The sequence below is a fragment of the Tauraco erythrolophus genome, chromosome 13 (genome assembly GCF_009769465.1).
Source record: "Tauraco erythrolophus isolate bTauEry1 chromosome 13, bTauEry1.pri, whole genome shotgun sequence".
NCBI lineage: Eukaryota > Metazoa > Chordata > Aves > Musophagiformes > Musophagidae > Tauraco > Tauraco erythrolophus.
The window spans coordinates 9,304,625-9,328,179 of NC_141477.1; the positions used below are offsets into that span (position 1 = coordinate 9,304,625).

Consider the following 23,555-nt stretch of genomic DNA (forward strand, 5'->3'; position numbering starts at 1 on the left):
GAGGTATCAGTATTTTTTTTTAAAAAAGCTTGGGTTTTTTTAGGCTTTCGGTTCCTTTGCTCCAGCCTCTGCTCCACATCTGTGACTGCAGCCTTCTCCACCCAGCTGAGAGGGGAATTATGTGTGCAAGAGGAGTCAGGGCTCCTTTCCTGGCACACCACTCACATCGCTAACACTCCTGTGCCTGCTGCATGCTCAGCCGCATGCTCAAGGATGCTGCACCTGAAAGTCCAGTTTCTGGATGACTCCCAGAAGATCTTCGTAGTTGATGTAAGTGGGTATCATATTCTTATTGGTGTTTTCTTTTGCTAATTAATGAAATTGTTGCTGGTCTGAAGGGTTGCATGGTCTCTGATAGCTTCTGGGTTTCAGCTTTAAAAAAAAAATAAAACCAAACAAACGAAAAAATGTCAAATCCAAAACGAGGTTGCAGTGCTGATTGCTAAGGGTCTTTCAGCACCAACACACTCCTGCTCTCCCCTTTTGTTGGCGTTATGTATAAAGGAGGAATGGCTTTTACTTATCTGGTGTTGTCTTTTGGAAATCAGCTAATATGAAGTGATGTTCTTGACAAGTGTCGAGTTCTTCTCTCATTTGTCTGGCTGCCAGTATAAGCATTCAACAAGGAAGAAAAATCTGGGAACAGCATAAAAATAGGATATTTAACCAAATTACCCCTGGCGAGAAACATCTGCATGCATCCCTTCCTGGACGTTCAGTTGAAAAAGAAAACCATGTGGGTTTGAGAAGGGCTGAGGAAAAAACTCACTGTACCTTATTTTCTCCATGACAGTGTTTCACAATGTTATTAATAATTCATATTTAATAAATGGTAGCTCTGAATATTGACTGCTGAAATAGGTTTTAAATGTTAAGTATTAATGTCTGTGGTGTTAGATTTGTATATATGTATACAGAGAACTGAAACTAGATATATCTTGACTGTGTTAGAAACACATCTTTTTACACTTGTGATGATTGAGCATTTACTGTTGGTTAGGATTTGATAATCACAGTAGCTAATGGAATTAGATAATTCAAGTAGATCTGTTCTAGTACTTACCTGCGTCTCCTCTGTGACCACAGCGATTTATACAATTTTGTTTTTTTTTCAAGTCCTATCACATTTCTTAGACAGTCTGTCCTCTGGTTTTATAGCACAGCCTGAGAACTGCTCAGGCTCGAATGTGCTGCTCAGTTTCTTTGCAAAGCAGTTTTGCACAGTAAAGGACTGTAAAGCAATTCCATCACTTGGCACAGTATGGAAACTGATTTAATTTAATTAATGTATCCTAGACCCAGAGTCAGCTTAAAAATGAGACTAGTCGTTTTAAAATGCTTTTTTTTTTTCATATTGATTAGATCAGGGCATAGTGAGACACACTTTGAAAGATGCTGCTGCTACGATATTGCTGCATTTTTTTTCCATCTCTGCTTTCTTATTTGCCCAAAACACTTACAGCACTATAGCTCTGCACAACATGTTATTGCAGCAAATAGCTTCCATTAGAGGAATTCCTGTTCCTTTCCTTTTTTAGCACGGAACAGTACTGGAAACCCCTTTTAGGCATTTCATGCATTTGATGCTGTATGGGTACGATAAATGAGTAGTCGAATTAGTGACTTCTCTATTATAAAAGGACTGCTTTGGGCTAAGTTTTGCGCAGATATTTCGAGCAACTCCTCCTAAAGCCCTCCTGACTTTGGAAAGCTCTTTTGAATGTGCAGTACTTCAGTGTAATGGGAGAGAAAAAGACAAAAGAGAGAAAATACAGCGGGCCTGATTCCCCCTCTGCCTCTCGCTTGGCATACGCATCTATACCTGCCTCACGTGGGCATTGCAGCTGCTGGCACGTGCAGCCAGCTCTGATTTCCAGTCTGGCTTTGCACGGGAATGAGTTCCTCCTGGAAAGGCTTCTGCCTCCATCCGCATCCTCACCAACAACTGGGACCCGCCACCCTCCCCACGGCCACTGAGCTCCCAGGATTTCCTTTGACTGGGTGCTGGAGATGGTTCCCGGGATGGCACCCAGCAAGCCAGGTCTGAGTGCCCACAGGGCAGGGGAAGGCGAGGGCCTGGCACACCTCTGCGTGTCCCCCATTGTGCGTTCCCTGCTGAACGCCGTGGGGTTGAGCCATGGCACGGATGGGGCCTCTGCGGGATGCTGCTGGCCGTGCCAGCGAGCCCTCTGCCTTACACTGGGATATAGACATCTCCTGCCACAGTGCTCGGGCACAGGGACAGTCATGATCAGCCTATAATGGCTCTCTTACACCGAGAGGAGATATTGCAAAGCTGCCTCCCCTCTTCCTTCCCCCCTGATACCCAGAGCTGTGACCTGGCACTTGTTCTTTCTCGTAAAGTCGTTCTTCTTCTCTCTGGAAAGGATTTAAACAGTGCCGGCCTGAGCCTGGACAGCCTCGGGAGCCCTCCCAGAGCATCACGGAAAGGACGAACCACTTTGCAGCCTGCTCAGACAAAGCCTGGGCAGCTCTGCTGGTGGAGTTTGCTACAGGGCAAGAATCAACAGGAAGGAAAAAAAAAAAAAGAAAAGGCAAAACAAACAAGCCCAAAAGAACTAATTGCTGGGGCTAAGTGGAGGACAAAGTCTGCCAGGGTCTTGTGTCCCTTATGATGAGTAGAAGTTGGAGTCTGCTGCCAGGAGATGTGCAGAGCTGGCTGCACGCGAGCTGGTTCAGCGAGGGCATGGGGAGCGTCGGGGCTGGTGGCTTTTGGTGCACAGCAGTGCATGCCAACTGCAGCCGTGCAGAAGACACTGACGGGTACACGTCCTGAGGTGGTGGAGAAAGATCACACCAAATCCCACGAGCTGTCGCTCCCCTCCAAACTACAGACCTGGGGGCAGCAGCCTGGGGAACGCTGCAGAAATGTGGCATTGCTCTTGGAGCACATGTGCTGCCAGGGTGTTCTTTGGGGACGGGTGTGCTTGTCCCCATGTGCCACACAGGCTGCTGGATCTTCTTCCTTACCCTGCTTACAGTCCCAGCTGCTTCCACCGTGGAGAGGAGGGGCGAGTGCAGCATCTCCTTCCCACTGACCTCTACACAGGGCTTTCTGCCTGCAGGTGCCAACCTGGCCCTGCAATGTCATTGAAGGCAAATTTAGGGTCAGGCGTGGGGTGCCCAGCCCCACACGTCACTCTCCTGCCTCTCGCACTGTCCTTCTCCATCACAGCCCCCTGCTTCTGCCTGGTGCTGTCCTGAGCACAGCCATCCCCTGGTGCTCACAGCAGTGCCAGTCGGGGCCTCGGTACCCCACGAACCTGGGATGGGGCACCTGCAAGTGCCACTCTGCGAGAGGAAAGCCTCTGCTTTTGAACCATCCCTGCATCTCCCCAGTGAGCAGGTTTTCCTGGGGATGGAGCCGCTCATCTCCGCTGACCTGGGCTATGCTGGGCTTGGAGGAGAGCAGGTTGCTCTGAGCAGATGTGGTGGGTAATGAGCGGGTAAGAAATCCTCGTCTTTCCTGGCTGCCTGACAAAGGCCAAGGCCTTTCATGCTAGAAAATTCTAGCTTGGAAATCAACATTTGTAATTGTTTTAATTACCCTTGTGATCTAGTAATTTTGAGGAGAACCAGGAGTGCTGCAGAGCCAATGCTGTTATTACGCTATCGCTTTTCAGCAGCCTTTCAGCACGGAGCCAGCAATTTCACCCCAGGAGAAGCCGTGAAAGGTGGTTATTAGTGTGCATCACCGCCAGCAGCTGGGGCCCCTCCTATCCCTGCCGGGAGCAGCCGCTGGCACGGGCACCTGCAGCCTGCCTTCACCTCCAGCACCCCAAATGCCGTCATTTAGCAGCTGTCTCACTTGGCCTCTCTGCTCTGCCTTGCTTTTGCACTAACCCATGCTCATTTTAATCTGCTTTTCATGAGCTGATAAAAGAGCAGCTGGGTTTTTGCTGCTGTGGGTCACTGCCAGGTTCATTTCTGGTGCTTTCTGGAGCGTTTTTCCAAAGTTGGGGGCCTCCCAGGTTGCTCCCCAGTGGTGTTGCACAGCGCTGGCAATAAGTCCAACAAAACACCCGCCAAGCATTTCAGTCTACTGGGAGTAACTACAGCCTGGTGTAGTTACCTGCATGTAGTGCAACTTAATTAATACTGCGAAAGTGCACGCATGACCCAGGGCCCGAGGCGCAGGATCTCCGCAGGATCCTGTTGCTCTTAATTACCATTATCCAGAATAGCAGCTTGTCCCTGGCAGCCCGGTCGCCGGCTGCACAGGTTTGAGGTGCGCTCCCGTTTGCTCGTAATTGAGCATGTTTGCCACGGCTGTCCCGGGTTCCAGCAGATGCTCATCCCGGGGAGCAGTTTGCCAGGGACGGACAGTGATGGTTGGAAAAGGTGAGTCGAAAGCAAGATTTCTTTCCTCTTCCTTTCTGTTTTATTAAGTTCCTTAATAAAGGAGAGAAGTGATGAGAAGGAATCTGATATCCAATAGCCGAGGCAAGCGTCATGCAGTGTGCATTTGTCCTGTCCCACGTGCCAAAGCCAGCAGCATTTATTGACTAAGGTTTTGCTGCAGCATAATGAGGAAAAATCCCACAGCTCCTCTTAGGGTGAAGGCAGGGAGCTAAAACTTCTCCCCCATCTCACTGAAATCCCATCATCACTGCTGTTGGCCTTGCCTAACCCACTGCTTCTGTGCTGTGTTTGTTTGCCAGCAAAAATCCTGCGGAAAAGGGCTGTTCAACCTCACCTGCAGCCACCTCAACCTTGCAGAGAAGGAGTACTTTGGGCTGGAGTTTTGCAGCCAGGCTGGGAACCACGTGAGTGCGGGTCACGGCGCGGGGGCAGAGTGCTGCATCGTGCTGCATCCTCGCAGCAACCGCCCGCACAGCTAGGGCCTTGCTGGCACCTCCCTGAAATACCAGATGGAAAATGTCAACGGAAAGGTTTGCCACGATGCCAAAAAAACCTTGAAAATGGAAGTTACAAGGGGAGCCACAAGCCACTTGGCAAAGCCCATGGGGTTTCTCCGTAGCCATCCGTGCAGGGCTGTCCAGCAGGATGGTTTGCTGCAGCAGCCAAGCTGGCCAACACTTTCGTGTTGCACTCTGGCATGCTGCTGCTGCTGCTTTTATTCCACATTTTTTCTGCTGTTTATTCACCCAATACTTCATTGCCTTATTTCAGGTCTGGTTGGAACCACTAAAACCCATAACAAAACAAGTCAAAAGTAAGTATTTCAAGTACAAAGTTCTTCTAAATCACTGCCAGCGACCCCAGGCACATTTGCGCAGCCTTGATTGCTTGGGGATGGGGGCTCTGGTTTACCTGAGCTTGTTTTATAGCCTGAGGCCGGGTAGGATGGTTTGCAAAGACACCGTAATCCATATAAAATCCTGTAGAAATACCACTCCCTTTGCAATCTGGTATCTGCACCATTTTAGGCTGGAGCTGTTAATAACCTGGCAGCTCGGGGCAGGAGTGGGCGGCTGCGTGCGTGCGCGCGCGCGCATGGCTGTGCTGGTAGCACGGCAGCGTGACTCCCTGCATGCCCTCCTTTACCCTGTGGTTCCCTCCCTGCGTGGTGGGAGCCATGCGTGAAGCAGGGTCAGCCCTGTGCCTCACAGCCTCTGCTGCTCCCCTCCAGCCCCTGCCGTGCCGCTGCGCGGTGATGCTGCGGAGCCCAACCTGGATTCAGGCTCAGCATCCCCTGTCGCGGCCACAACCGGTGCTAACGCAGTGCCCTTTTCAGCCTACGTCTGTTTCCGCTCCTACAATGAACCAAACAATATTTTCCTCAAATACGTGATAACTAGGAGATGGTTAAGGGCATGAGGCCATGAACCCCCCCGCCAGTATTTGCCATGCGGAGGCTGCAGTACAGTGTTTGCATGTTTTTCTGTAAGGAGAAAGCCTGATAAAGAGCCTCCCTTCTCTGGGTGCATCAGTAGTTTACTTCAGGCACCAGTTTCTTCTTTCATGTCCCTTCCGGCCCGCTCTTTCAGGACACTGTCCCTCCAGGAGCCCCTGAGCTGTCCCACGGTGCCCTGCGACAGTCGGTGCCTACAAAATTGCCTTCCTCTCTCTATACTCTTTGCCTCGGGCTTGGCCACTTGTTCTCACTCATCCCACAAAAAAAGCTTTGCCCAAATAGCCTCCTATGGAGCTGTTGCATCCCAAGTGCTTGGAGGGCTGGGTTTGATGTCCAGCCCCGCTGAGGGCAATGACACGGGGGCTCTGGCCGTGGCACCGCTCCACCTCCTGACAGGAGTCTTTGCAATTTAAAGAAATGCTGGGGCGTTTTTTCCTTTAGTGTCATTTTGGCATCCAACTCCCTATTTGCTTCCATTGGTAACATTGGGGATCTGGGCAGGCTGGATTTTGGGGGACAGGTTGGAGTCCCTGATGCTCGGGGCTTTCAGCTCTGATTTGTAAGGGCCCAGAATAGCGTACTCCGTAAGGAGACAGCATGTTTGAAGAGAGTTGTAAATGTTCTCAATAGACGTATAAAAGAAAACTTATGAAGGTGTTGTGTTTTAAGATCCTAAGGAGATTCTTTTCAAATTTATGGTGAAATTTTTCCCAGTGGACCCCGGCCATCTGCGAGAAGAGCTGACCAGGTACAGTACTTGTTCTGTTACTTCCATACTGCACAGTCCTGTGTTTTGCAATTGCCAAGCATGTGTTTAATTCCTCACCTTCGTCCGCCCGAACCTGTCTGTGAGTGGTGGTTATCCTAAGTATGAAAGAGCTCTGTACTTTACAAAATAAAACCCAAGAGAGTATCTTTTCTTGATCCTCTGTTTTTAGACAAAATCCAGTTGAAGGATCAGTCTAAGAGGCTGCGATTTGTTTACTGCCAAATGCTTTAGCAGCTGGGTGCCGAGTCTGTCTTTGCTCAGTCTAGCTCCTGCCTCAAGCTGTGTTCTGAAAGAAGAACCTTAATTTTATTTTTAAAAATGACATCGTTAGCTCTTACGTTTTAGAGAAAGCATTGTGAACAGGAACTAAGAATAAAACTAAGGCAGTGCTTCTGCAGAACATTAGACCTAATGTTCTGCCGAATTAGGCATTTGCAAATGCCGTCCAAAGCGTAACGGAATGTTAACTCTGAAACCTACTAATGGGCATTTCAATGGTAGGGGCATACTGGCCATGGCGGTGTCCAGCTGCAGCCTTTGGCTGTCACTCCTTTTGTGACCCTGTGGACGCACATCTCTTGGATTGAAACACGGGTGAGGGAAGGGAGAGGCAGGAGAGTCGCGGGGGCAACCACCCTGCAGCAGATCAGCTCAGGCCAGTGCCCAGCTCCCTGCTGAGCCTGGCTCCCCTCCCAGGCCATGCTCTGTCTCCCTCCACAGGTACCTCTTCACCCTCCAGATCAAGAAGGACCTGGCACTGGGGCAGCTGCCCTGCAGCGACAAGAGTGCGGCGCTGCTTGTCTCCCACCTGCTGCAGTGTAAGGGCAGGCGAGTGCCTGCAGGGATGGTGTCCCTTCCCCGGAGGAAGGGGAATCCCTGTGTAGCCAGGGATTCTCCCTGCAGTGACCTTCCCTCAGACTAACCCATGCTCTCCCATGTCCCCTGCAGCCGAGCTGGGTGACTTCCACGAGGAGACAGACCAGCAGCACCTGGCGACCCACAGGTACCTGCCCAACCAGGAGTACTTGGACAACAAGATCATGCACTACCACCGGCGACACGGGTAAGGGCTGCTCTGCACCACGGCCACCACCCACAGCCAAAGACAGGGCCGGCAGCGGGACAGGTGTGATGCCGGCACATGCAGATCCATAAAGGCATTTTTTCAGCCCATTTCAGCAGCTGCCTTCTTACTCTTGTTGCTTCCCGGCACGTTTGTGTCTCCAGAGGGAAGACGCCGGCCGAGTCGGATGTTCAGCTGCTGGATGTGGCCAGGAAGCTGGAGATGTACGGGATTCGCCCGCACCCCGCCAGCGACGGCGAGGGGACGCAGATCAACCTGGCTGTGACGCACATGGGGGTGCTGGTCCTGCGGGTGAGCCCGGGGCTCAGGGCGGGCTGCCAGCACTCCGGCGGGGTGGCCTTTCCTCAGGGACATCACCTCCAGATGCGGGGACCTATCTATCCCCCATGCGCTCCAAACCCTCCCAAATCCTACAAGAGGGAGCACATTCTGGCAAACCTCGGGGTGCAGGTGATGCTCCAGGGCATTGCTACGGGGCTCTGCCCCACCGCCTCTGCCAGCGCCGGCTGCATGCCGCCATGCCCGCCCCGGCTCTGTTGGCCCTTGTCACGGCGAGCGCGGCTGTGTCAGCACCACAGGTTACACGGCTGCGTCACATGTGTTCACCGTATAATCTCCCAGCAAAAATAGCCACCCCATGTCTGTGCAATTACGTCAGGCTGTAATCATGGTGTAGCTGCAGAATAAATGCAGACTTCCTTGCAGCCAGTGTGAAGCAGTGCTTCCCTCCCACACCGCCTAATTTCAACCTGGGAACATCTTAGCAGAGCAGAAGGAAAGAAAATCCTAACTGTGGATCTGCTGTTCGTAATTAGCGCTGCCAGACCCGGTTATTTATTCAGAGCCATAAACACCCCTCACGCATGATTAGAGCATCTGTGAGCCCATTAACATCTGGGCTCGCCCAGAGAGCCGAGAGGGTCTCGGTGCTGGAGCACGGAGCAATGGGATTGTGTGTGTGTTCCTGCCGGGGCACCGGTGGTGTGTGGCTGCAGCTCAGCTGCTGCGTGGTGATGATGATGGATGAGGGATGCTTGCAGCCTGCTTAAGCTGAGTCTAAAGGCATGGGAGCGAGCTGAGCTCTATTGTGCTTCCCAGCAAAGGAGAGGAGGGGTTTATTTCTTTTGGGGAGGCTTCATTCACTCCTGTGACATTTGAGATGGGACTCTCTGCCAACTTCTAAGAGGTTTGTCTTGGGATCCTGGAGTTTCACAGATAGCTTCAGCCAGAGCTAAGCTCTGAAGCTTGATTTTTCACTTTTAGGACCAACTGATGGAGAGGAGGGTCGAACACCAAATCCCAGCATCCCCTCCCAAGAGTCCAGCAGCACTGAGAGCTGCGTCAAGGTCTCAGGCAGTGTCCTGCAAGCTCAGGTCTTGGCCTAGCATACTTCTCCATTCCCAGCTTGCCGCATCCTGCCGTAATCACTGTCTCTACCCTTTCAGGGCAATACAAAGATCAACACGTTCAACTGGTCCAAAATTCGCAAACTGAGTTTCAAGAGGAAGCATTTTCTCATCAAGCTCCATGCAAATATCTCTGTGAGTACCGTGCCGCAGGCAGCTGTGGATTGAAGGTCAGCCACACCAAGTCCCTGCTGCTCGTGGGTGATTCTCTGCCCTCCCGAGCATGGCATGTGCCACCCCTGTGTCCCCAGTGGGTGACACCCCTCTGCTCGGAGCCACCGGCAGCCTGGTGTGATCCTTCGGGGGGTCAGGAGTGCCAACAGCAGAGCCTGGCCCCACACCGTGGACACCGGTTCGCTTGTCTCCGGCCACGCAGGCGCTGTGCAAGGACACACTGGAGTTCACCATGGCGAGCCGGGACGCCTGCAAGGCATTCTGGAAGACTTGTGTGGAGTACCATGCCTTCTTCAGGCTGTCTGAGGAGCCCAAATCAAAGCCCAAAGCCCTCCTGTGCAGCAAGGGCTCCAGTTTCCGCTACAGGTAATGTCCCAGGTGAAACCCAAACTGCTGGGGCTGGGGAGGGCGCGGGGACGGCTCTGAGCCACCCCTTTATGTCATCCCTGGCTGGATGCGAGGAGATGATGCCCAACAGCTGCTTTTCCTGGAGACCTCTGCCTCGGTCCTGCCACAGCCCCTCGCCTCACCTAGGACCACCCGGGGTGTGGGTATGCCCGGGGCTGGGGCTGATGGTGCTGCTCATGCCTTTTTCCCCCTTGGTGCAGCGGGAGGACACAGAGGCAGCTGCTGGAGCACCAGAGGAAGGCGAAGATGAAGAGTTTGCCCTTTGAGAGGTACCAGGAGGCAGGGAGGGGGCAGTGCCCAGGTGTGTGTGGGGGGGTGGGGTGGGGAAACGAGACACTCCTGACCACGCACCCATCCGTTCCCTTGGCCTTGCAGGAAGCACTACGCGTCCCGCTACGATGAGAGGCAGTGCCGCTCCTCCCCGGACCTCCTGACAGACATCTCCAAGCAGGTATTTCTCCTCAGCATCAGTGTGAGGTAGTGCCAGGGCTGGTGGGGGTCTTGGCATGGTGGTTCCAGCAGGTGGAGCTCAGTTGGAGGCCAAGGCAGACCCTGGGCAATGCAGGCTCGCTGCCAGCCCTCCCACCCTGCTCCCCTGCCTGGCCAGTGGTCTGGGCACTCACCCACTCTCTGCTCCTGCTCAGGTGGAGGAGCTGCGCCTGGCATATGGCCGGGCCTCCTACCATGCCAACGGGGTGCACGCCTCCGAGCCCACGCTGGACAGCCACCACCGGAGCTCTGCTGTGGATGTGACGTTCGCCGCTGAGCTGGAGCGCTCCAAGCCTGAAGCATCCCCCACTTTCCTGCCCCACTCCAAAAGCTCGTCTGCCTTCCCCCTGCTCTACGCCGAGCTGGAGCTGGAGCGGGCATGGGAGCCCACTGACCTCTTTGGTGCCAGGAACCCGTTGACATCCTTTCGGCCCCACCACCAGTTTTCTGGGAACAGTAAAAGCCCCTCGGTGGGCAACATGCGGGAGGTGAGTGCCCGGCCGCTGGTGTACATGGACGTGCCGTGCCCCCCACCCATGGCCACCCCAGCCCCTCAGGTCCTCTTCTATGTGGACAGAGCCCCGCAGCCCCCATGTCATGCACCGGTGCCCAGCGAGGATGCAGTGGGACCAGCCAGTGGATATGGCCCTGCAGCTGCTAAACCCCCTCGGCGGAGCCCGAGTGGGACCCGGGCAGAGGAGTTTCATCTTGACGCCGCGTGTGTGGCAGCGGGCACGAGCGTGGCCCCAGCGGAGGCGAGCAGATTGCTGGCTCGCTCCTTTGATTATGGTCTTCAGGAGCAGCCTCCCAAGCGGTCTTGGAGCCAGTCAGACATGAAAACCATCCGCTTCCCCTACGGCTCCGAGTTCAGGCCCCTGGGGCCGTGCCCCGCGCTCAGCAGCCGCAAAGCCACCGTCTTTCGGCACGCGCCAGCCCAGCCAGGGCTGGCGCCGGGGCTGCGGCGCTCTGCCGAGCGCTACGTGGGCAGCAGCACCGAGTCCAGCGACTCGGACTCCGACCTCCTGGCAGCCGACTACTGCTCCCTGTACGGCCGGGTGCTGCGGTCGCCCATGGCCCGGGTGCGGCTGTCCTCCGGCAGCCTCCAGCTGGATGAAGAGGATGAGGAGGTGTCCTTCACCATGGGTGCCGCTGAAGAGAGGACTTCCAGGGGGGCCTCCAGGTATTTCACTTAGGTGCCTCGGACTGGCTGCAGGGAGCAGAGGTGGCCGGGGCTGACCCAGGGCCATAGAAGGGTGATGCTTGCAGGGCTGCTTATAGCTTCTGGAATGTTGTGATGAGCTTGTGTTGTGTGAGTGCTAATTGTTGTGTTAATGGACAACAAGGGAGCGTTCAGAAGAACTCAACCCCCTTTGCCCTGCTTGGAAGCTGGTGCATCTCTGCCACCACACACAGGGGTCCTGCTCCAGCTAGAGGGGCCAGGGCTCTCCTAAAGCCTGGCAAAGAGCTCGTGTCCTGCCCAAGGTGGTGGGTGCTGGCTGCGCGTGGAGCTGAGCCGCTGGAGTCTTCATCGGGTGAGAGTGACAAAAGGAAATGAAACAACTCATAGAGGAGTTTAAAGTCCCAACACTGATGGGAGGGGTGTTTGAGGCCCATTTGGAGAGGAGCAGGATGGCCAGGGAGGCTGCTCCTGAAGCTGATGGCCCATGGGCACAGGCAATGCCCCAGCACAGAGTCTGTCTCCTCCCTCTGACGCTGCAGGGAACGCCTGACCCTTGAGGACAAGGTAGCATGTGTGCGGTGCTCCTCGTGATGCTTGGAGCCATGGAGGAAGCAAACTGCTCTGTCTTCTCCCTGGCCAGTTTAGAGCATTATCCTTTCCCAAGAAATATCTCTGCAGTGCTTGTAAATCATTTAGCAGCATCCCACAGTGAGGTCTGGGAAGAGGGTTAATGGCTGATACTGTCTAGCTCTGCTTCTCTTAGGCCCATTAGCTGCCATTTTCTGGCAGCAGCCCCAGCACCTCAGTGCCCTGCTTAAATCTGGGGGAGCAAAGCATGTAGGGGGGATCCTTTGCTCCTCCAAACCAGGCCTCACTCAAGCAGCATGGGGAAAAAGAGCTCAGGACTCAGGAGGGGATGGGAAAGAAAGAGGCAGCCAGTGCTCACCCTTGGCGTAGGGAAGTCTGCTGTAACCATGGTGCTTCGAAACTTTCCTCTTTGCTACGAGAGCAATGTTATTTTTACCAGAGCTGTTTCTGGTTAGAAAGAAGCAAGAGATAGGACTTCTCACCATCCATGGGGCAGCAGGAGGGGGATTCTCAACTTATCCATTGCTTCCTGGAAGGGAAAAGGTATAAAGATACTTCTTGGAAGCATTTTCATTACAGAAACATATTATTACCCTAAATCTAAATTAAATCTACTCAGAAAACTGGAGAACGATGACACCTCTGTAAGATTTTAGGGGAGGATCTTGTTACTTTTATCTTTAAGAACAATTCTGTAAAACTCTGTAGGATGTGACTGCAAGGAGAGGGCAGCTCAGTAAATCCATGGATAAGAAACCACTGTGACCTGCTAGAACAGATATCAGAAACAAGGAAGCCGTGACAGTGACAGAAAACAGGTAAAAATATAAAAAGAACTGGGCTTATGGCTACTGCTCACCCTGTGCATCGCTGTCCTTTGTTTTAGAAGCTGGACAATAAAAATCAGTTGCTCACACCAGAGTTTTGGGTTCCTCCTTCTGCCCTGTCATGTCTGCACCCCTAGCCCACCTTCCCCTGCGCTGCCCAGCTCCCAGGCAGCCCTCGTTGCTCCACGGAGCTGCCGTGCTGGTTTCTCTCTCCCGCAGCCACTTGCTGGCTCCCTCTGTGCCTTCACTGTCTCAGAGACTGAGGAAACTTGCTGAGATCCCTGAATGCTGCTGAAAACAACCACATTCTTGGTTGGCTGCCCAAAGAAATGCATTAGATCAACAAGAGCGCACACTGTAAGGTTTGCTTTTGCTCCTGGTTACCCTGTGCTGAAGCAGCTGTGAACTACAGGGACCCCAGTGCTGCTCTGGAACATGTTCGATTTAAAAAAAAAAAAAAAAAAAGGATAAACTTTCTGGTTATAGAGAGTTGTTTCTTCCCTTTCTCAAAGCTCTGCACCTTGGAAAGAGCAAGACCCACCACTCAATACAGCATTTAAGTACAGCAGTGTACATGAATGATTTGGTAGAGGGGAAAAGCAAAGCAGCAGTGTTTCAAACACACACTGCACCCACAGCCCTTGGAAAACGCCCCTTAAAGGGTCGTACCTTAAACACACAGGCAGATCTACAAGTGCTGTTAGCTCCTGAAAGCATGTGGAGCCACAGGGAAAGGCTGGCCCAGGCAAGCTGTACCTTAAGCAGTCGCACCAAGAGGGAGCAATGTGCAGCCATACTGCCCAAATCTCCAGGAGCTGCCAGCACGGGCATTCAGGACTATGCTGGGAAAACAGCACTGAGAGGGAGAAACAAGGAACTTGGAACTATTTTTGGATTTTTCCATTGAGTAGAGAGCACTGGGGCACAGCGTGTGCACTGTGCCTTAGCACATCCTGCACAATGGTCAACAATAGCAGAGGAATGAAGCTCGTAAGTGACAGAAATTAACATCTCCAAGCTAAATTCATTGCTTAAAGCAGCTTTCTTGGGACTCACTAAAAGGAGCAATCCCAGTAAGCAGCGGCTCACATGTCAAGGAACAACCGAAATAACCCTTGAGTAAGTCCCTCCTCCCAGTCTCTGCTCAGTCCTATTCACCGAAAAGAGGCAAAACCACCTATTTAAGTGATTGTGTTTCACTAGGGAAGAAGAAAACAAGGATGGGGAGAGGACATGGAATGATTTGGTCTGCTGTCAGCGAAAGGCTGACAGCAGTACCTGGAAAGTGCAAACTTTGATAGCCCTTAGGCAAGCAGGGACTAGTAAGGGGGAGGAAGCACAGCAGCATTTACACTGTAAAAACACGAAGCTACTCAGTGCATTCAGACTGAGGCAACTGAGGTTCATATCAAATACATCACTTCTAGATGAAGCTCCTCTTGAAATTCAGCCGCACAGTGTTTAGCAACTTTTCAAGCATAGGTGTGTATGTTAGGAAATAAAAAGCAGCGAAATGTGCACAGTATACGAAGAACTTCAGTTTGGAGAAGCACTAAGGTTTCAGTGTATTTGCATCTCTGCATTAAGTGTTACTTCATTTACTGGAAAAATGTGAAATAAGACAAACCAACATACACACCACTAAAGCTTCGCAAAGAGGAAAAATAATTTTATTCCAGTGTGAAGTCATAAAACAGTGTGATAAAAATCAGACCTTTAACAATTGCTAAACTTTGTGCAAACACATTAAGAACCTACGTACCTTCCTATTCAGCTACAGACATTCCATGGAATGCAAGAACGGGTGTTGATGATTAATCCCACATGCCGACTGCACAGAAGCCCTGTAGCAGAGCCAGAGACCAAGGGTTTTAAGAATGGTTACACCAATAAAGGACTCAACTACCCAAGAACATACACGTTTCTCTGTTCTGTGATTCAGACTATGGTAAGACGACTTCCATATCAACTGTTCTCAACCTACAGTGGGAAGCCCAGCAAACCAAACAAGCAAGAAGATGGTTCCTGCATGAATATTTTGATTTATCTTGCCATTAGCTATCTGCCGGCAACAGAATACTGCTGATTAAGTTACACAGGTCATCAATAACTAACACATGGTGGCGAAAAGACAACTGTTCTCTGGAAAGCAGTAATACAGACATCCACTCTTTAGAGTTAGGTTATAGTCTTATGATGCACAGACTTTAGGCACAGAAATGCCATATGCAGTACATTAAAAAAGCCTTCCTGAATGGACTTGAAGAGAACGAGGCCGTATTATACACATGTGGATGAGGTTTTTCTCCACACTGTCCTATGAGGTAGGTGTACATCCCACCTATTTCACAGGGAAAGAGGCACCATCATTCAGCAACTTGTTACAGTCATATCACAAACAGGACAGGTTCCAATTTCCCAAACAGGTCACTAACCCTACTGACCCAGAATCGTTTTGAGGTGCATAGATTAAAGACCCTCTGTCAACAGGGTAGAGCCACCAGTTACAAAATCCAGGGGGAATTTCCATCACCTCTCCCTCAGTCTCCCACATAAAAAGAACACGTTAAGGGAAGCGACATGCAAGTAAAACCATGTTTTTAATTCTGAGAAATTCATACGGAGCTCTTTAACACGAAAATTGTGTCGAGACCGCTGGAGTGAGAGCCGAGGTAACTGCGGAACAGGCTTTTTTGTTCTCTCACTCCACACCGCCGAGTTCACAATGAAGTCAGAGCATTCCGACACCTCTACCATGCTGTCACGGGCCGTGGATGTTTGTCTGAGCACACAGATCCTGAAGATTCCTCTTTAGGAATGGAATCAAACTGAACCCTGGGGCTGCTCCATCTGTCTATAGCATTCCCTGTGGCATAGCAGCTGGTAGGTGTCCCCCGGACAAGAATGGCATGGGAGGGACCGAAACCTTTTCAAAGCAACCACGCAACTCTCTGCAAGGAACATCTTTCTTTCTTGAACTAGAGCACAAGTTTGCAAGAGGTACATCCACACCTCTGCACATCTACTAAAATCCAGAATAAAACGCACAACAGAACAAGCTCATGAAAGTTTACAGAACTTAAATATTTATTTTTAAACCATTTAAAACCCCCCAAAACATTGAAATAAGCTTCATCTATAAACAGATTTACAAGACTAACAACTACAGAAGCTAGAGGAGCACTACAATTTGTTTCTGTGATGCAGTTATTTTGTAAAGCTTCAGATCAACTGTATTTACAACTTTTGCTGCTTTTACATTTATAAAAATATTTATTTAATCCATAACATTATTGTTTTCAAAAACTATTTCCAGACTTTTTTCTCAGATATAAATTCTAATCGAATTTCAGTTATATAGCAGATGAAAGTTTTAAACAGAAATATTTTTTTAAAATTAAAACAAGGAGTTAAAAGTAATTTTTTTTTTTTTTTTTACAGTGTAGGCACCATTGAAAATAATTGTCCTTGGCATATCTAACCACCATCTCTCACAAGTGTCCTTTATATAAAACGATGTAATGGCAACATTTGACTAAAAATGCAGTATTTACTTGCACACCATTACTTTTTCAATATTTGGCAGATATATTTCAGATTCTTTAAAATGACTTTTGTGCAAAAACAAAATGTGCAGGTCTGAACCATAAAATAAACACACCCAGCCTTTATCAAAAATAAATTTACACCAACAGTTCCACAGCTAAGTACTGAAAAACAATCCCAGTTCAAAACTTCAGCATAATATACATACTGGGTTGAAAAAGGGAAAAAAAAAAACCAAACCAGAATAGAAGATATTACCCATCTAGCAGTACCATAAATATATAACTGAAAGCAACTTTATAGTCTTACCTACTTTTTTATGAAAAAAAAAACCAAAAACAACAAAAAAAAAACACTCCATACTGCACAGTACTACCTTTTTGTGAAAGAATATCTATAACTCAGTTATTTGCATATTAACTGGTAAATACATATTTAAAATACACTTTCAGAAAATTATAAACAAATTATGTTGATGTACTGTACTTAATGTATTTAAGAACAAAAAACGTGTATAAATATCTTACAGGAGAAACAACACCACCACACAGAACGCTGGTGTTACACTTATACCTGCTTGTGAGGTATGTATCACGCGACGCTCGGCTTCTCTGGCTCCCTTCCACCCAGGCATGTATACTCAGAGGAAAAAAAATTAAATTAAGTTAAACTGGACTTCAGGTTTTGTCCGTTATTGCCAAAAGCCCCACCCCCTCAACTGTATTGCTTTAAGTTTTCCTACCATGATGATATAAGATGGAATTACTACTTTGAAACCTGTTCTAAAAGGTAATACATCTACTGTACATCAGGATATACCTGTTGCTACATATCACCTGCAAACTATTGACATATTGCTCTCAAACATATTTCATCATAGAGCTGCCTAAAATACTGTACCAATTGAGAATTCTAATAGAGACCGTTGCAGGTTTATTTTTCAGGGCACAATATCTATATGCTGGTTGAAGCAGGTGCTACAGCAATACCCTTGCCACTACACTACGTGTTTTGAATACGCTTGTGAAAAAGCTATTTTCTCTGAAGCTTGTTAGTGATTTACAAAAATTTAACTCATGAATACAAAAGACCTGTACACCCCCATGTACAGGAACAAAATAGCATCAAAACATACTGCACTTGCACTTTCTATTAACTAAAGTAATGGTTATTTCTAAAAGCAAAACTGCACCTCAGCGTTTATCAGGTTAAACAGGTGAAACTACAATATTAAAAGTTGGTTCTTTACAAAATAATTTCCTGAAAATATAAAACCATGTGCACTGCCACAAAATAGTCGAGTAGGTTCTTTCAAATCCTCAATCACCATCAATATGTTGCAAAGATCCAAAAGGCACAAGGAGCTCATGAGCTAAGCACTGCCAAGCTTGAAGTAGTTTTGGTGGGTTTCACTGGGTCCATACGAAACAGCAGTCAATTATGTGAAGTTTCTTAAGATGAGTCATTAACAGAAAATCTATGGATAAAAAAATGCAAGTAAGAATTTTGTTAATTACATTGTTTCAGCTTGGCAAACAGCACATAACTATTTTTGCATCTCTAAACTAGCATGTGCCTGAATCTCAACAGTTCATAGGAAAAAAACCACCAGAAGTGACGTTCTCAAGAAAACATTCCCTAAAAAGATAAGCTAGAGATTCTCCTGCTCCTTTACTTGCTATAAATATGCTTATGACAAAATTGCAGGCTAAATTAAAGGAAGTAAGGTATGACAACTACAGTAAAACTGCAACACTAGAAGACCAAACAGATGTAGTAATTGTTACTATTAGTTTTAGTCTCAAACAGAAGTGTTATGTATAAGTATCAAAACTAAAAGTTTAAAGCACTGGGCATATCATTAAGCTACTCAAATTTACCCAGCACATGAAGTTCATTGTCAGCTAACCTTTCCTGTGCATAAACACTTAATTAAAAAAATTTTAATTTTTTTTTTCTTCTACAATGCATAGCAAAAAAATTCCTTAACTTACTTCTGAAATTTCTCCATAAGTTTCTTCACCATCTTATCTGTGATCCCTGGACACGTTGCTTCTGCTATATTGATGCTTTTCTCAAGTTCCTCAATCGCTTTCTTTCTGCTAGCATTATTTGTGTCCTGCTGTTTGAGCTGAATAGCAAACCAAAACAGGTAAAACTTATAAAACTTATCAGACACCTGGGTAATACTTTAGAATAAGTTTTTTTAAGTCAAGACTTACCTCAGCAAACACAGGAGTGATTATCATCGTTAAACAACTCAGGGTTTTAACAAGATCCTGATCCTAGAAGTTAATAAATAAGGATTACATTAGCGTATTCCTGTACAATGTATAAGCTGCATTAACACCACATGTGCGATTTTGAAAGTTCAGTTAAATTCAATGAAGTGCTTGAAACACATCACAAAAATAACGGAGGTGCAGTACATCAACCAGTGTTACTTGATGTGAAAACAGATGCTTGACGCATCTGAAACAATGTCATATATTATCAGAAAAACAGCTCAGCTTTTCCTCTCCAATATTATATGAGTCTTCAAAATTCACATCTCTCAAGAACAGATACTGATCTATTAGTTCACAGTATCTTTTGCATTTAAGGCTGACATGGGCATAGGAAATATCACTAACAAGCATTATGTCTTGAACTACAAAAATAGTTCTTATAAAAAGTAATTACTAAGTTTCATCACTATCTTCCTTAAATTGGCTTCAAAACCAGCACTTAGAAAGAAGAACTCTTCAGACTGTACATACCGTCCCATTCTGCAGCTTCTTTGCATCTGGCTTCTTTCGAACTGTAGTAAAGCTCCACTCAGGATGAGAGTTATTTTCCTTGTTACTGGACTCCCTAAAGAAAAAGGATACCATGTACATAATACTAGCCACAACATAATGCCAAGTGAGCATAGGTAACCCAATTACATCATAAATCTATATGGATTAGTTCTGTATTCCTTAAAATAAGAAGAAAAACATGTATTGACATTAACCAAACTTTAAAAAACTCATTCAGACGCTGAATAAATTGAAATATGATCAAAGCAAAGATAACAGAAGATGTTATCTACCATAAAGCTTACCTTCTCCCATGGCATCCCATTTAAAACAGTTATATGATAGCCAGAAAAGCAGAGAGACTTACAGAACGTATGTTGTTCCACTGGCATTGTGCAAACTTCTGCATACACCTCAACCTTGCTCTGCAATTTTTGTAATTGTGATTCACTGTTTTTGGTAGAACCACTAGCCCTAGACTAGGAAGTACGCAGCACTTAAACAGAACTGAAATCGTGTTCAGAGGGAGAAAGTTTACAGACGTAACAAGCACACAGCTTGACTTATGCATTAATATTTAGGCTCACACAAGGGGTTTTCTTGAAAGAAGCCAACGAAAAACATATGAAACAAAGACATAGATCTACAGAATAGCAGTTAATTACACAGAGAAACTGCAACAAACCTACTTTAGTAACATTAAGAAACAAAACCAAAAAAAAGAAGCCCAAAAGAGACTAAACTGAAAATAAACTTACGAATCGGAACCATCGGAATCACTTTCATCACTACTATGTCCCTCTGCTTTCCATCTCTTAAACCTATCAATCAGTTCTGTCAGATAGGAAGTCTTCTTGGCATTTTTCATAATGAATTTGTGCTTCAGAAGTTCTTTTGCAGTAGGGCGCTGTAAGAAACACTTAAATGTTTAATGTTATGCTAACATTTCATGATTTTAAATGCTAATAGGGGAGATTTAGCAAGACAACTGACTTCTAGAGCTAACTCATGTAGTATCAGGAAATTAGTGAAACAGGAAGTCAAGAAAAGCCAGTAATCCATGTTTACAAGCACTCTAAAAATACGATCAAGTCACACAGAGGCTATACTGCTTATCCTTCTATGCTAGAAGGTACACACCCAGGAAAATGACTAATCAAAATTCTCCTATGCAATGTTTCCTTGTAAGCAGAATTCAGACAGATAGCAGAAGTTGTGTTGGAGAAAAAGCTTTAAGATTCTCTCCTCCGTTACAGCTTCTCTTCTCACATTATCCTAGCTTTCAGTGCATTTCAGGATGCTGACTCCCCCGCCATCATTTCTTTCAGCATCCCTCCTCCTCCTTTCAGTATTTTAAACAAAACACACTAGGATGGAGACACAGCTATTAAAAAGCACCACTACCATTTACAGTGGAAAGTATAGTCTCTAAAATTATTTCCATCAACTATGATGTACTACACCAGCAAAATACTTTGCAAGCAAGAGAGAGCAGAAAAAAACCCCAAAACATCTATATATATATACACATATATATATACACACACACACACGCGCATGTATCTACTCACAAACGTTGGGTCTTTATTCAGACACGCATCAATGAATTCTTTAAAAGGTTTACTGAATTCTCCTAATAAAGTCGGAGGATTGTTTTTCGGAATGAGAAACAGAACTCTCATTGGATGCATATCAGAGTTGGGAGGCTCCCCTTTGGCTAGTTCGATAGCAGTGATTCCCAACGACCAGATGTCAGCCTGAGAAAGGGAAAAGTTACTTTCAGTACAAAGATGAAGGCTATTGTGACCAAGCATTTAATAACTGAAATCTTCACACATACTGCATCTATATAATAAAATGAATTTTGGTCTAAGTAGATAATGCACAAAGATTCCTTTCTAATCCTTGAAGGCTGTAATTCCCAAAGACCTCGCTGACTTAATCAGTCTTTAACGACAAAGATCTACAACATCACTTTTGTTGCACACTGTCGCTGTCATGACACTATCAGCAAGTTAAACGTGCACCTAAATACACATGATTTTGGAAAAACCTTCAGAAACATTAATCTCACTTTGATTTTATTCTACATAATGAACTACAAACTGCCACAAATTTTATGTCCAATTCAGATAGCAAAACTGCACGCTGTGTTACTTTTTAAACTGTAGATGCACTGAGGTACCCAACCTTGTTTGACACCTCACTCTAAAGGAACAAGGCAGAGAGCTGAATGAAATTCAGCAGGTGATCACTTAATTTCTTTCCTAACAGATGGCTTGATGAATTTAGCTAAAATTATCAACTAGTTAGACTCAAAACACCAAGTTCACAGTGTAAGTTTCTGAAGCATAATGAAGTGGTATTTATTTCAACTAAAGGCAAGCATTATAAACCAATTTTGTCTTGGTATCAAAATATCTTAGGAACTATAAAATTCTTTTGATTTAGAGATTTTTCCCAAGTGAAACGTACATTACTTGCATCTTTTTCCATGAGCTACAGTAGCTATAAAGGTCACTAAAGGTGTTTCTCACTAAAAAGTGGCTGGCAATGGTTGACTACACTTGGCACAGAAGTCATAAACCAAAGTTGCCCATAGAGTAAACAAGACTTACAATTTGCATCTCTCCAACATTCCTTTCCTAACGAAAATATCTGTATTTAATACTAAGCAATTAAACTAGCTCATTGTTTATTACTGAAATATCATAACAAACATTTGTATATTGGAGCAAAATGATTTGAAAGGAGAGACGGGGCTTGCAAATCTCTGCCACTACAAAAACGTATGAATTTTCGGTTTATTTTCTGTCATTTTGAAATAGGGAGAGAAAGGTTAAAATTCAGTCAGATGCCAAAATATTCATCAGCATTAGTCTAGAAACTGAAGCGTATCCTGTCCAAAACCCTTCATCTGCCCTACCCAAAGGCTTGCATCTTCTGTGCCTTCCCACCAGGCTTTTGGCATAGAAAGAAAAGGAAGAGGGGCCCTGCTTTTTTTGCAGCATATCGAGGAGACACAGAAGGCAAAAGATCAGGTTGCTGGCAGAATGTAAATGAAGAGGTGGTACAGTCGATTTATACACAGGGAAGCAGACGAGGAATTATTGTCACTTCAACTGGACAACACACATTTTTAAAGCAGGGCAGAGCACTTTTCCAAAACACCATAACAGGGCACATTTCAGCTGCACTACTGAAGCCCTAAACACGAGAACTACAGCTGCATGCATATGCTCCTTCTTATCAGCAAGAACCCTTGTGATACGTACACAAATTCCTTCAAGCCTGAATAATGCTGGGAAAGTCTCCCTGAGTGTGATATCTTCTTCAGGACATCTCAGATACTCAACAGTCTTTTCTTTATGTGCATATCACAAGTACAGTTACATGTTTACTGTTTGAGGAAAACAGTATGCAGGTATTACTTTGCGTATACCAAGATTTTTAAATTTCTTGCTCCCATTTAAGGTTGCATCTACAGAGTGTAGAAAGTCCAACGCCAGCACCAAAGTACACTGCCATTTCACTAACCACACACTCTAGGTCGTCTTGTGGGCGTACACATGGGAGAAAAGGGGACTATTCCCTCCTTATCATCATTTCTAGCAGCAGTTCCCAATCCTCAGAAAAACATGGAGAAGGTCTGCTTTTCTACTGCTAGTTAACACAGGGAAACTCTCCTTTGCAATTAGCTGTCCATCAACAACTCCCATGAAAAAGAAATGTACAAGGTACCATAATGCTTTCACAGCTACCTATCCTGTAGTTCAAGTTATTTTTTTCCTTCTCAAGATCAGTCACCTGTGCTGACATCTTCAGCACTACACAGGTCCTCAGAAATACCATTAAAGAAATGATATCCAGAGCTGTTTAAAAAAATCTGAGAAGAGAGTAAGATTTCAGCCACTATCTTGTCTTTAAATAAGCTGATAAATTCTGGCGGCACTCGAAATTGTGAGAGCTTTACTACTGTTTGAATTAAATGCAAAACATTGAACTGAAATTAAAAACAAACTAACGAACAACACTGAAAGTATCCAGGGAGTTTCTCTGAAAGAATCTTAACATGAAAGCATCAATTTACTTGGCGAGTTTACATGGGACTTGCATGTGAGTACAGTGACATGTAAGTACTGTATATAAAAAAAAAAATCATACTTTTGATTTTATTATTTGAAACCCTGCAGATACAAAGACAAGGTATTTTACTCATACTCACTTTTGAATCATACGCTGACTGCTGAATAACTTCAGGGGCCATCCAAAAGGGAGTTCCAACAAAGGTATTTCTCTTAATTTGTGTGTCTGTCAGCTGCCCAGCAACTCCAAAGTCAGCAAGCTTAACATCACCTTGTTCTGATAACAAGACATTGGCAGCTGCCAAGGGGGAAATAACACAATATCTAAATTAGAATACTGCTCTTATGAATTTTATGTGTTACTTTGTAAAAGTTTATAA

At 46.5% G+C, this 23,555-nt stretch overlaps 2 protein-coding genes across 3 annotated transcripts in view; one reads left to right on the forward strand and one right to left on the reverse strand.

Moving 5' to 3' along the window:
* The first annotated feature begins 213 nt into the window (after window positions 1-213).
* Window positions 214-11,362, forward strand: FRMD7 (FERM domain containing 7). The gene is made up of 12 exons (XM_086619785.1): window positions 214-270; window positions 4,683-4,787; window positions 5,155-5,197; window positions 6,509-6,587; window positions 7,329-7,426; window positions 7,557-7,671; window positions 7,836-7,983; window positions 9,138-9,233; window positions 9,475-9,638; window positions 9,881-9,949; window positions 10,056-10,131; window positions 10,325-11,362. Exons 1-12 carry the CDS (start codon window positions 214-216, stop codon window positions 11,360-11,362), a joined length of 2,088 nt encoding a protein of 695 aa, XP_086475911.1.
* Window positions 11,363-16,184: 4,822 nt separating this feature from the next.
* Window positions 16,185-23,555, reverse strand: part of STK26 (serine/threonine kinase 26) — a 33,924-nt gene continuing 26,553 nt past the window's right edge. For both annotated transcript variants that reach the window (XM_086619442.1, XM_086619443.1), the window contains exons 5-11: window positions 23,316-23,473; window positions 20,662-20,847; window positions 19,849-19,997; window positions 19,070-19,163; window positions 18,533-18,595; window positions 18,305-18,441; window positions 16,185-17,787 (exon numbers count right to left, since the gene is read on the reverse strand). In XM_086619442.1, coding sequence (XP_086475568.1) covers window positions 17,763-17,787; window positions 18,305-18,441; window positions 18,533-18,595; window positions 19,070-19,163; window positions 19,849-19,997; window positions 20,662-20,847; window positions 23,316-23,473 — 812 coding nt within the window. In that variant the 3' untranslated portion in view covers window positions 16,185-17,762. The remainder of the gene's footprint in view (window positions 17,788-18,304; window positions 18,442-18,532; window positions 18,596-19,069; window positions 19,164-19,848; window positions 19,998-20,661; window positions 20,848-23,315; window positions 23,474-23,555) is intronic.

What these genes read in the sequence shown, in the direction of transcription:
- FRMD7 (XM_086619785.1), top strand. Translation starts at nt 214, where the DNA reads ATGCTGCACCTGAAAGTCCAGTTTCTGGATGACTCCCAGAAGATCTTC. An exon ending in GCAGCCAGGCTGGGAACCAC is followed by an intron (nt 4,788 to 5,154) that starts GTGAGTGCGGGT and finishes GCCTTATTTCAG; the next exon opens with GTCTGGTTGGAACCACTAAA. An exon ending in TGTCTCCCACCTGCTGCAGT is followed by an intron (nt 7,427 to 7,556) that starts GTAAGGGCAGGC and finishes TGTCCCCTGCAG; the next exon opens with CCGAGCTGGGTGACTTCCAC.